The sequence below is a fragment of the Thalassophryne amazonica genome, chromosome 18 (assembly GCF_902500255.1).
Source record: "Thalassophryne amazonica chromosome 18, fThaAma1.1, whole genome shotgun sequence".
Taxonomy (NCBI): Eukaryota; Metazoa; Chordata; class Actinopteri; order Batrachoidiformes; family Batrachoididae; genus Thalassophryne; species Thalassophryne amazonica.
In genome coordinates, this window is record NC_047120.1 from 59,115,253 (window position 1) to 59,129,269 (window position 14,017).

Consider the following 14,017-nt stretch of genomic DNA (forward strand, 5'->3'; position numbering starts at 1 on the left):
ATACCATTAACAGCTGCGAACAAAAAAAATCTATAAATTTTATATATATAACACTGAATGATGTGCAACTGTGCAAAGAAAGTTAACAGGGAAACAACAACACAGACCACAGGACTACAAATATTTATGAAAGTTCAGTTCAAGGTCAGCATTGCCCTGTTCTCCCTGTATATATGTTGTTGCCTTAGGAAGGACATCCAGTGTAAATCTTGTGCCAAATCAACATGCAAATCCAAAACAGGAGCGGCCAACAGAAATTAGGTACAGTTATATGCAAAGGTTTGGGTACCCCTGATGATTTCCATGATTTTCCTTTATAAATCATTGGTTGTTTGGATCAGCTATTTCAGTTAATATATATCATATAGCAGACAAACACAGTGATATTTGAGAAGTGAAATGAAGTTTATAGGCTTTACAGAAAGTGTGCAATAATTCTTTAAACAGAATTAGGCAGGTGCATAAATTTGGGCACCCCAACAGAAAATAATACATCAATATTTAGTAGATCCTTCTTTTGCAGAAATAACGCTTCCTATAGCTTCCAATGAGAGTCTGGATTCTGGTTGAAGGTATTTTGGACCATTCTTCTTTAAAAAAACATCTCCAGTTCAGTCAGGTTAAGTGGACAGCTCACTTAAAATCACACCACAGATTTTCAATAATATTCAGGTCTGGGTTATTTGTGCTGGAGACCCTCCTGTCCTGTGCACCAACAGCATTTCCTGTATACTCATTTTGTGAATTGTTCTGTAATTTATGTCTGTAGCATGGCCCAAGCAGAGGGTCTCCCCTTTGAGTCTGGTCTGCTTGAGGTTCCTTCCTCAGAGGGAGTTTTTTCTTACCACTACTGCTCTGGGGGTTAGTAAGGTTAGACCTTACTTGTGTGAAGCGCCTTGAGGCAACAATGTTGTGATTTGGCGCTATATAAATGAAAATAAATTGAAAATTGAAATTGGGGACTGAGAGATGGCTATTCCAGAACATTGTACTTGTTCCTCTGCATGAATGCCTTAGTAGATTTTGAGCAGTGTTTAGGGTCATTGTTTTGTTGAAAGATCCAGCCCCGGTGCAACTTCAACTTTGTCACTGATTCTTGAACATTGTTCTCAAGAATCTGCTGATATTGACTGAAATCCAAGTGACGCTCAACTTTAACAAGATTCCCAGTACCTGCACTGGCCACACAGCCCCACAGTATGATGGAACCACCTCTAAATTTTACTGTACATAGCAAGTGTTTTTCTTGGAAGGCTGTGTTCTTTTTCAGCCATGCATACCGCCCCTTGTTATGTCCAAATAACTCAATTTTAGTTTCATCAGTCCACAGCATCTTATTCCAAAATGAAGCTGGCTTGTCCAAATGTGCTTTAGCATACCTCAAGCGACTGTTTGTGGTGTGTACGCAGAAAAGGCTTCCTCTGCATTACAGCACCTCTTTGTGCAAAGTGCACTGTATAGTTGAATGATGCACAGAGACACTATCTGCAGCAAGGAGAGGACATGTTGTAGGTCTTTAGAGCAGGTCTGTGGGTTGACTAGGACTGTTCTCACCATCCTTCGCTTCACCTTATCTGAGACTTTTCTTGGACTGCCATTTCGGGCCTTAACTAGTACTGTGCCTGTGGTCTTCCATTTCCTCACTATGTTCCTCACAGTGGAAACTGACAGCTGAAATCTCTGAGATAGCTTTTTGTAGCCTTCCCCTAAACCATAATGTTGAACAATCTTTGTTTTCAGGTCATTTGAGAGTTGTTTAGGGTCATTGTTTTGTTGAAAGATCCGGGGCCGAGCGGCAGTGCAGAGTACCCGATCTTCTTGGAGTCCCTGGGAGGGGTACTAGATAGCGCTCCGTCTGGGGATTCCATTGTTCTCCTGGGGGATTTCAACACCCACGTGGGCGGCAACAGTGAGACCTGGAGGGGGGTGATTGGGAAGCACGGCCTCCCCGATCTGAACCCGAGTGGTGTTCAGTTGTTGGACTTCTGTGCTAGTCACAGTTTGTCCATCACGAACACCAGGTTCGAGCACAAGGGTGTCCATAAGTGCACGTGGCACCAGGACACCCTGAGCCGGAGGTCGATGATCGACTTTGTAATCGTATCATCTGACTTTCAGCCACGTGTCTCGGACACTCGAGTGAAGAGAGGGGCAGAGCTGTCGACCGATCACCACCTGGTGGTGAGTTGGATCCGCTGGGAGGGGAGGAAGCCGGTCATACCTGGCAGGCCCAAACGTATCGTGAGGGTCTGCTGGGAACGACTGGCGGAACCCTCTGTCAACGAGGTCTTCAACTCCCACCTCAGGGAGAGCTTCTCCCAGATCCCGGGGGAGGTTGGAGACATGGAATCCGAGTGGACCATGTTCTCCACCTCCATTGTCGATGCGGCCGCTCGTAGCTGTGGTCGCAAGGTCTCTGGTGCCTGTTGCGGCGGCAATCCCCGAACCCGGTGGTGGACGCCGGAAGTAAGGGATGCTGTCAAGCTGAAGAAGGAGTCCTACTTATCTTTGTTGGTAGGTGGGACCCCGGAGACAGCTGACGGGTACCGGCAGGCCAAGCGTGCCACAGCCCGTGTGGTTGCAGAGGCAAAAACTCGGGTCTGGGAGGAGTTCGGGGAGGCCATGGAGGAGGACTATTGGTCGGCCTCGAAGAGATTCTGGCAAACCGTCCAACGCCTCGGGAGGCGGAAGCAGCTCTCCACCAGCACTGTTTACGGTGCGGGTGGGGAGCTGTTGACCCTGACTGGGGATGTTGTCGGGCGGTGGAAGGAATACTTCGAGGATCTCCTCAATCCCATTGCCACGTCTTCCGAAGAGGAAGCAGAGACTGGGGACTCAGAGGCGGACTCATCCATTACCCAGGCCGAAGTCACCGAGGTGGTTAGAAAGCTCCTCTATGGCAAGGCTCCTGGGGTGGATGAAATCTGTCCTGAGTACCTTAAGTCTCTGGATGTTGTGGGACTGTCTTGGCTGACACGCCTCTGCAACATCGCGTGGCGATCGGGGACAGTGCCTCTGGATTGGCAGACCGGGGTGGTGGTCCCTTTGTTTAAGAAGGGGGACCAGAGGGTGTGTTCCAACTATGGGGGATCACATTCCTCAGCCTCCCCAGTAAGGTCTATTCCAGAGTACTGGAGAGGAGAATTCGACCGATGGTCGAACCTTGGATTCAGGAGGAGCAGTGTGGTTTTCATCCTGATCGCGGCACACTGGACTAGCTCTACACGCTCCATCAGGTGCTCGAGGGTTCATGGGAGTTCGCCCAACCAGTCCACATGTGTTTTGTGGATCTGGAGAAGGTGTTCGACCGTGTCCCTCGGGGCGCCCTGTGGGGGGTGCTCTGGGAGTACGGGGTCCGGGGTCCTTTGCTAAGGGCTATCCGGTCCCTGGACGACCACAGCAGGAGCTTGGTTCGCATTGCCGGTAGTAAGTCAAACCTGTTTCCAGTGCACGTTGGCCTCTGCCAGGGCTGCCCTTTGTCACCGGTTCTGTTCATTATTTTTATGGACAGAATTTCTAGGCGCAGCCAGGGCGTAGAGGGGGTCTGGTTTGGGAACCACAGAATCTCGTCTCTGCTGTTTGCGAACGATGTGGTTCTGTTGGCTTCGTCAAATCAGGACCTTCAGCGTGCACTGGGGCGGTTTGCAGCAGAGTGTGAAGCATCCGGGATGAAAATCAGCACCTCCAAATCCGAGGCCATGGTTCTCGACCGGAAAAAGGTGCTTTGCCCTCTTCAGGTCGGTGGAGTGTCCTTGCCTCAAGTGGAGTTTAATTATCTCGGGGTCTTGTTCACAAGTGAGGGACGGATGGAGCGTGAGATTGATAGACGGATCGGTGCAGCATCCGCAGTGATGCGGTTGCTCTATCGGACCGTTGGGGTGAAGAGAGAGCTGAGTAGGGGGGCAAAGCTCTCGATTTACCGATCGATCTATGTTCCGATCCTCACCTATGGTCATGAGATTTGGCTCATGGCCGAAAGAACGAGATTGCGAGTACAAGCAGCCGAGATGAGATTCCTCCGCAGGGTGGCTGGGCGCTCCCTTAGAGATAGGGTGAGGAGCTCAGTCACTCGGGAGGAGCTCGGAGTCGAGCCGCTGCTCCTCCAGGTCGAAAGGAGTCAGTTGAGGTGGCTCTGGCATCTTTTCCGGATCCCCCCTGGACACCTCGCTGGAGAGGTGTTCCGGGCACATCCCATTGGGAGGAGGCCCCGGGGAAGACCCAGGACACGCTGGAGGGACTACATCTCTCGGCTGGCTTGGGAACGCCTTGGGTTTTCCCCGGAGGAGCTGGGGGAGGTGTGTGGATCGGGAGGTCTGGGCGGCTTTGCTTGAGCTGCTGCCCCTGTGACCCAATTCCGGATAAAGCGGAAGAAAATTTGATGGATGGATGGATGGATTGAGAGTTGTTTAGAGGCTCCCATGTTGCCACTCATTAGAAGAGATGCAAAGAGGGGAAACATTTGCAAATGGCCACCTTAAATACCCTTTCTAATGATTGGATTCACCTGTGTAAGGAGGTCAAGGGTCAATGAGCTTACCAAACCAATTTTGTGTTCCAGTAATTAGTGCTAAATGTATTCAAATCAATAAAATGACAAGGGTGCCCAAATTTATGCACCTGCCCAATTTTGTTTAAATAATTATTGCACACTTTCTGTAAATACTAGAAACTTCATTTCACTTCTCAAATATCAGTGTGTTTGCTATATATTTAACCGAAATTTCTGATCCAGACAATGATTTATAAAGGAAAATCATGAAAATTATCAGGGCTGTCCAAATGTTTGCATACAATTGGTAACATTTGACATTTTCTTAAAAAAATATTTTTGAGCTTTACTAACATTTGCCTGTATTATGTTTAATTTGTATTTGTTTATTTATTTAAGTTTTTTAATGTTTTTATACCAGTTTATTGAGATCTGTAGAGCATCCATTTGATTAAACACTGAACAAATATAAAATTGGCAAAAGTAAAGATTGCTTTAAGAATTGATTTGACAGAAGAAGAAGAGGATCATATTAAACATGGGTAGCCAACGAAAGCGTAAAGCTTATTTCCAGAAGGGCCCACAACACATGTTGGGAGTGTGGCTGCAATTGGGAAGTGAACCTGGATCACAGGCGCCCCAGTCAAATGTGCAAATCATTATGCCACCATCTCCCTAAGGAGTAAATGAGTTGATGTAAGCCTGCCTTTTTTTCTGTACATTCACAGGTAGCCTAGAGGACTCTATTCAGATGAAGCAGTGGAGTGTGAAGAACCACAATGGAAATTATGTTAACTGCTCAGAGCTACAGCAGCAGTCAAGAAACCATAACGCTGTGCTGTTTCAATCATCAGTCCTTCAGCACATTATCCTGCTGCTCAGCAGTAAAATAACCCTCAAATGTTTTTAACTATGTAATTTTTTTTTAATTTGACATACAAACACTTCTAGACAGTAATAATAATAATGATCTGCAATAGACTGTTGACCTATCCAGGGTTTTCCCCGCTTTTCGCCCCCCAATAAGCTACAACCGCCCCCCCCCATCACCCTTAATTGGAATAAGCGGGTATAAAAATTGCAAAATGAAAAATAATAATAATAGTTACGATAATGGGATTCATGTTTTTAAATTTTCTTTAAAAACAGCTGCTACTTATCACTTTACAAATTTAATTTTCAAACATACAAAAAAATTTGGTATGACAAAAAAGTTATTTGTCGTTACATTGTATTTGTGGACATGCTGCCCTATTCTTATAAATTGTAGGAAACCACTCAATCAGAAGGATCAAAATACGTTTTTCAAGGTGAAGTGGGTGCATATTTTACATATTGATATTTATTGAGAAATATTGGGTATTTTGCTTTTTTTGGCACAATAATTGTGGCTCCAACATTTTGTACAGTATTTACTTTCATCCACATAGGCACATTTGTTTGCATGAATTAGACCAAAATACTGAAAACATCCTCCATTGTAAAACAAAATAAAAATTGTTTCGCCGGACTCACCATGAAGTTAAACAGCGTCTATTCTAAATCAACCATTGAGTGAAAATGACTTTGAACTAAGGTATGCAAACATACATAATGTCTTCGGGGAGGGTTATAGCTGCAATGCCCCCCTCGTGCTGCTCATGTACTCAGCTACAAAATTCTAGAGCCGCCGCTGTATTTCAACAAAGACGGAGATGACAGAAGTGTTACACTTCAACATGCTTAATACAGTCCCCAATATGATCAGAAAGTCTAATCCTGGCTCAGTCCATACAAAACCTGCAGGAGCCTTCATTATAATGTCTTTCAGTCTGTTTTTTTTTCCAAGCTGTTGAAGAATGAATCATTGCACGTCTGTTGTGACACTGGCCAGCAGGCTGTGGGCTGAGCACTGTGCACACAAGGCTGAACTGGTTCTGCCATTGGCTGAGCAGAGCAACGTGTACATCAGTGAGCAACAGGTAGTTCACATGTGACGGTTAACTGTGTGCAGCACTGCACAGCTCTGCCTGCTCGTAACCTGCTTTAAGTGACACTTTTTGTCTTTGTTTGTGAACAAGACTCAAGACGAGGAAAGATCATCTAACATCCAAGGTAAGACTTTCAAAATATTTGGGCCCGTTTCCAGAATATGTTGTTATTGTGAAGAAAACTGACTCATAATCTGATAAGATTTGACTATTGAGGTGATTAAACTTACAGTATGAGATAATATTTCAAAGCATTATCTTTTAAATGATATTGTATGGTTTATTGTTACATGTGAATGTCAGCTTATAATGTAATTTGCAAAGTTTAGCAATAAATCAGTCCACTAATTTAGTTTTTTCTTTTTTTTTTTTTTTAAATTCACCCCACAGCTGAAACACAGAGTGAAACATTTCTGCTGTTGCCACTAAGTGCTGCTTGTTCTTTTTCATGTGTAACCTTGAAATGATTATCTCAGGAGCAAGAGGGATAAGGGAGGCATAGATTAAAACTCCAACATCATAGAGTCTTCACACCATAAGAGGCCGACATAAAACCTGTTTCAAAATGAGTTTCGCCAATTAAGTTACAGAAAACATCATAAAAATACTTGACTTTATATAAATTCAGTACTTTGAACAGTTAGACCTCCACTAACTATAGAGGGCGAGTTTTAATTTTGGAACTGCAGGTGCTTGTAACATCATAAGGCAGACTGTGTTGAACTATGTGATGTCATTATACAAAAAAAAAAAGTAAATCTCACAACAATAAAGCAAAAATTTGATTTGGACCTGCCTCAAAGTTTCATCCAATTTTTTCAAACCAAAATAGCATCTACAACATCTTAAATCAGGAAAAAGTTGGGATGGTGTGGAAAATGCTTTGAATTTTATTTCATTGTGAACTGATATTTAATGTTTTATGTGGTCAACTTTGGTTCATTTATTAATATTCACCCATTCCCACATTCTAGGCTGATAACATTCCAAAAAACCTTGGGCTGTTAAAGAATTTATCACTTTGTAATGTTACCATTCCTTCTCACACCACTTAGATGTTTTGGCATTTTGATACCAAAAGACGAAGAGGTTCAGGTGTTATTTTGCTCCATTAGTCCTGCAAACACATCTTAAGATCTGCAACAGTACAGGGTCAGCATTTGTGTTTTCAAAATTCTCCACACACTCTCCATTGGGGTACAGGTCAGGACTACAGGCAGGCTAGTTTAGTATCCATACCCTCTTCGTCCGCAGCCATGTCATTTGTAATATGTGCAGAATGTGGTTTTGTATTGTCTTACTAAAAAAATGCATGGGCATCCCTGGAAAAGATGTTGCCTTGACAGCAGCACATATTGCTGTAAAATCTCAATGTACTTTTCTGCATTAACGCTGCCATCACAGAAACACAAATTAGCTTTGCCAAGAGCGCTGGCTTTTGGATTACTAATAGAAGTCCGTTTTATCCATGGTCAGGAGGACACGGCATACATTTCTTCCAAAAGAAGGTCTGGAATACTGATTTGTCTGACCACAGTGCATGTTTCCACTTTTGATGGTCAAACCCACAAACCTCAGAGCCCAGACAACTCTACACTGCTTCTGGACAAGGTTAACATAAGCCTTTTTACATAGTAAAGTTTTAAGTGGCATTTGTGAATGTAACTCCATAGTGTAGTGCTTGACAAATATTTCCCAAAGTAATCCCTTGCCCATGTGATTATAACAGCTATTGATGAATGACTGTTCTTGATGCAGTGCTATCTGCGGAATTGGAGCTCACGAGTGTTCAGTTTAGGCTTGCGTCCATCCCCTTTATGAACTGTAATCCCTCCAGATTCCTTGAATCATTTAATAATGTTATGCACTGTAAAGGGAGGAATATGCAAATTCCTTCCAATCTGTCTTTGAGGAACATAGTTTTTAAACCTTTCAATAAATTTCTTTGACAAACTGGAGATACTCTGCCCATCTTTGCTCCCCATTGACTCGACCTTTAGTAGATGCTGCTTTTGTACCAAATCAGTCACCTGTTGACTGATTTGTTTTTTTTTTTTAATGTGTTGCAGATCCGAATACAGGAATGGATGTGCATTAAATGAGGGGGTATAAATCTACATTTTTCATACTTCCCAACTTTTTCCCCATTTGGATTTGTATCTAAAAACGTTTTTGAAATACATATAGCAGGGGTCACCAACCCTGTTCCTTGAGGGCCCCCGCCCTGCAATGTGCATGTTTTCTAACTCTCCCTGTTCCACTCCCAGGCAATTAACTCTATCAGGTGTGCTCAGCCAAACAAGAGCTGGAAAACACCACTAAAAAAAAAAAAAAAAAATCAGGTGTGACTTGAGTAGATAAACATGGAAAACATGCAAGGCAGGTGCTCTCCAGGAACAGGGTTAGTGACCGCTGACATATAGTCTACTTTAGACCAGAATAATCACATGACCATCCCCCTCTGCTGGTTGCTGGAAATGATAATAAAACTGCTTTTTCCACTTTGACAATCATGACTGTTGTGTTCCTGCAGAAGCTGTGACATCATCAGTGAGCAATAAAGAAGGCCACAGAATGAAGTCCAAAGGAAAGGCTGTGAAACCTTCCAGGAGGACCTGGTCTGATCCAGACCCGGAGCCAGAGCCAGATACAGAACCCGAAGCAGAACCTGGCTCCAGTGAACAGGAAGGCTCTGAGGCCTCAGTCCACATTGGCAGCTCCTGGAGAGGAACGCTGAGGAGCGCAGACCATAAGCGGCAAGGAGTAGCAGGTGGAGGTGCTGGAGGAAGACCTAGCCTTGGTTCTCACAGGCGCCGCCGACAACACGGCTCCAGTACCAAAGAACGCAGCATCCGCCGGTTAGAGAGCAACGAACGGGAACGGCAGCGCATGCACAAACTCAACAATGCCTTCCAAGCACTGCGTGAGGCCATCCCCCACGTCAAAACAGACAAGAAGCTCTCCAAGATCGAGACGCTGACTCTAGCAAAGAACTACATCAAAGCCTTGACCACCATCATCCTGGATATGTCGGGAGCCTGCACGCCCGCTGGGGGAGTCCCCTCAGATGCTAGTACCGCTAAACTGCTCCAGTGCTACCAGCAGCACCTGGAAGAGGAAGGGGAAGAAGGTCTGACCCAGTACCTCACCCACATGCACAGCTTCAGCCAGCGAAGCTAACGCAAGCCGCAGTGCGGTTTGGGAGAACAGGAAAGCTCTGAAGATGCTGGTCTCTATAGTAAAGACGGGGTGCGTGGGTGGACTTTTAGGGCCAGATCTCAAAATAATACCCAGTTCCCACAGATGCACCCGTTTAAACAACAGTTCAGGCCACCTCCATCGTCCCAGAAGAAGTAAAGGAGGATTTGTGAACACTTCAAGCTGCAGACAAAAAGACTAAATGTGGAGAGTGAAACTTTATGAACAGCTTAAAAAAAAAAAACTTCCTTCACCCACAAAGGAAGAGCTTTTCTATCGCCATCTCTTTTTTTCTTTTTTGCATGATCATTTAAGCAGGGCCAGGGACTAGTTCTTCTTCTGTTTTTGTCTTATCTTGTGATCTTCTTGTGTGCTTTTTTTTGTTGAGAAACCCGCCGAGCATAGCCTCAAGTCACAACTGTCACATTAACGAAGGAGGGACGAGCAGTCGGGCTAAACAGTGAATTTTTTTTTTTTTCTTCAAACAGTTATTTGCGTATGAAGATTATTTCCACGGCTTGCTTTTCTAGCTGTTCTGAAACAGGTTCTGCATCCATACCTGGAAGGAACGGATGATGCTTGAACTATTTGCTTTTGTGCGTTTTGAGGAAGGACAAAAGTTATTGAGGAGTGATGAATTATTATCAATAAACGTTTTATTTATTGACAAGTACTGAGACGGTGCACAACTCTTGAGAAACGTAGCCCACAATGACAGCAGCACTGATATTACGCAAGCTGCAGCAACACAATTTCATTATTGTTAATCACACGTACCTGCAGTTTCAACGCTGACAAAAGGTTGTAGCAGACTGGAACACAACTTTCTTAATGCATGCGTTTATGCAGTAATTATTCTGAACAATTGTATGATGGGGAGGAAACTCACCATTGTGTATTTTACGAATATTTTATGCCAAAGGACTGGTTGAAGATCATTTATGTCCATTAAACACAAAACCTAGATTCCATCTTAATACAGTTCCAATAGTCACTATTCAGACAATACTAATATATTCATATTTATAACAAAACATTTTCATCATTCTGCAACCATCAGTAGTAAAGATGCAGACATCATGCATTTTTTTTATAAAAAAAAAAAAAAAAAATCTCATTCATACAAACAATGGTAAAGCTAAAAATTACACAAAATCCTAAACAGCATATTTTAAAAGATGATAACAATGGAATTATTTTGTAAAACATCAGTCAGCTGTTTGTATGAGGCAAGCAACAACCAGCATGTCTAAATGTTAAAACTTTTTTTTTTTTATTAGATAGGGTTTTTTACATGGTTATATTGTGTAAAATGTGTTTTAATCTACTTTTAAAGATACACATCATTCTGCTTAAATGTTTATCATTGTAAAAGTACCACAGTTCTAAGACTGTGCATCTATATATTCTCCTCTTTTATACACAATTTCAGCCTGAAACAGCTCATTTTACACTTGTGTGACATATGTAACAGAAGTTCATATCTGCACTCCTGCTGGCTCTGTGAGGCACAATCAGTCACCTGATCCACCTGTGGGTAACCAGCCAACACGCGTCAGTGGGAGACAAACTGCACCAGCTGTCGTGAGGGGTAGTGGGTGTGGCCAGCAGTAGCTCCCCATTTAAAGAAATAGGTACAGTATTATTATTTGAAACAAACAAAAAAAACAACTTTTTAAAAAGGATGCATCATCTCAGTGTTTGTGGAGTATTCATGGTTAAAAATTTTAATAATGAATGAATGAATTTGTTGTTAAGACGCCAATGTACTGGCATTTATCCCGGACATGATGCTAACATGGCCCCTGACTATATTAAAGAAGTCACCGCCAGACATCCTAATGCCAATGGTGTCTAACACAACACAGCTAATGCTAACTATAAATGGTTAGACAGTTAGCAATAAGCACTTTGTAATGGTTGTGTTGCCCCTGATTACTGTCTGCCACTATTAGCAATAGCTAGTTAATCTGACCACATATGCAGGACTGCAAAAACTAATGCAGGCAAACCTCGTTAACTTGCGTATGCATAACTCGCGTTTGCATGACAGTGTTTTAGGGCCATATTGAGTTTTTTTAAGACTTCAAGAATAAAGTCATAATTTTCCTAAGAAAAAACTTGTAATATTATGCGAATAAAGTTGTAATTTTCTGAGAAAAAACTCGGAATATTATGCGAATAAAGTTGTAATTTTATGAGAAAAACTTGTACTATTACAAGAATAAAGTCATAATATTACAAGAATAAAGTTGTATTTATACGAGAAGCGAGAACTGCTAGTGTCGTGCCAAAGTCATTATCCCCGCCAGGAAGTGTATCCCCTGGCACCAGGGGATACAACCCCATGACACCAGTTCCAGCCATGTCCTCCTCCACGAAAGAGGCGATTTCAGGAGCGACTAATCGCCAGAACTACAGGTGAAGTCCGTGCGGTTCCTCCTCCAGAATAGACATCTTCTCCTGTATTCTTTTCAAAATTCTGATACTAATTATAATGTGGTGCAGGTGGGCCAAGAGACAAAGTATTTCCTTTGTGTAATACCTATACTGAAGTACAACTTAAAGCACTCCACAGATCTCATTTTGAGTTTTCCGCTCACAAAATTACATCTTTATTCTCATAAAATTACAAGTTTATTCTCGCAAAATTACGACACTATTCTTGTAAAATTACGACTTTATTCTCAGAAAGTTGCGACTTTATTCTCAAAGTCTTAAAAACACACACACACACACACATCTCAATGTGGCCTTAAAACGCCGTCGTACGTTTCAGCTTTACTCATGGTTGATTTGTGGACCCTCAAAAATTTTGACTACTTTATAAAGACTACTGTATGTTTTGATCAACCTCGTATAACTCGCAGTTTCAGATAACTTGTGGTTCGATTTTGTGGACCCCAACTTGCACCAGTTAACGGGGTTCACCTGTATGCAGTTCATTTTTATTTTTTAAAGATCCAGCGTATCATGTCAAGGGAACAACACAAATAAATAGTACAAGTAGCAGTATGCTTTACATCTGGAACTCTGCTAATTCCCATAAAATTTTATTTCATTTTGGCTTGGTGAGAAAGGTGCAGAATATCACCCCTTTAATTGAAAGTCTCATTTCATTTTTAGCTAAAATCTGCAGCCTCAATTATTAATTTTCCACCTAATATGAAAATATTTTTTATGTACTAATAAGTGTGGTAAAATGTACCATACATGGTCATTGATTCTCAAAAATCAGTGTCACTCAAGGGTGCCAAGGTTTAGGTTTTCCTCCAAACCAGTGTTTCCCGAGTCCGGGTCCTTGGGACCCAAAGTACTGCACATTTTAGGTCTTGAGGACCAAGATTGGGAAACACTGCTATCAACTTCAATCTGACACTAAAAGGAGAGTTCTAAACGTCACTAAGGTCCTATGAATTCTTCTGGGCGGCGCCATCTCTGGTGGTCAAGAAGAATGAAATACAAGATAATGCTTTTCAAAATACCTAATTCCATGACTGTGACCACATGACAAAATCGAACAAGAACCACATTAAAAAGATCCTCATCAATAAATTTCAAAAATGTGCTAAGACCATAAACTAATATCATTCAAACACAAAAACTCAGACTGAGTTCATGGGAACTCATTAATGCTATGTCAGAATTAAAATTAAAACTGACTTCAAAGGGAAAATTCACAGCGGGAATAAAACAGCTCAGGACGGATGTTTTGACTTGCAACCGTGGATTTACATTTGGTATCACGCAGCGCTGCCGCTGACCTCCATATTCCTGACAGGACGGGGACTCTGAGGAGCAGCGAGGGGCGTGTCTCTTGGTAAAGAAAGATTGACGCGGGGCGGCTCCGTGGCGTTCCCCCTCACCGTGATGTGGTCCCATCCACCCTAAAAAAGTGAGAGAAGGAAAGGGACGATAAAAGCTGCACATTCTCACAGAACCCCCTGCAGGGTCGTCATTTAAACATGTGCATGTGGACACAAAAACAGACCGAGTCCCGCTGGTGATGGACTGATATTAAAACTCTGCAACTTCACCAATTAGTTTAGCACATACCTACTTTTAAAATGAGCAGCACATACTTGAAGCTCAGAGCTAAATTCCAAGGAGATGCATGCAATGGGATAAATAGGACTCCAGGAATCTCCAAGTCCAATAAAGAACCCCAATAACTCTCAGGAATCTGGTGGAATCTCCTTGAAACTGAAGTGTGAAGTGTCTCAGTGTATAGCAGAATAACACGACAAACTGGAGTCAGATCCGTCAAAGGACAGCAGATATTAACCCCAGAAACTTCAAAATATATCAAGCTTTATTTCATTAATTCATATATAGATATATAGATTTTTTTTAATGTCCT

At 42.6% G+C, this 14,017-nt stretch overlaps 2 protein-coding genes across 2 annotated transcripts in view; one reads left to right on the forward strand and one right to left on the reverse strand.

The window, feature by feature from the left end:
- The first annotated feature begins 5,980 nt into the window (after positions 1-5,980).
- bhlha15 (basic helix-loop-helix family, member a15) lies at positions 5,981-10,322 on the forward strand. Its single transcript, XM_034193672.1, has 3 exons — positions 5,981-6,450; positions 6,550-6,583; positions 8,993-10,322. The coding sequence occupies exons 1-3, from the start codon at positions 6,328-6,330 to the stop codon at positions 9,637-9,639; spliced, it is 804 nt and encodes a 267-aa protein (XP_034049563.1). The 5' UTR covers positions 5,981-6,327; the 3' UTR covers positions 9,640-10,322.
- tecpr1a (tectonin beta-propeller repeat containing 1a) overlaps positions 10,206-14,017 on the reverse strand; it is a 28,666-nt gene continuing 24,854 nt past the window's right edge. The window contains exon 24 of the mRNA XM_034193671.1: positions 10,206-13,544. Within this exon, the coding sequence (XP_034049562.1) occupies positions 13,401-13,544 (144 nt within the window). The 3' untranslated portion in view covers positions 10,206-13,400. The remainder of the gene's footprint in view (positions 13,545-14,017) is intronic.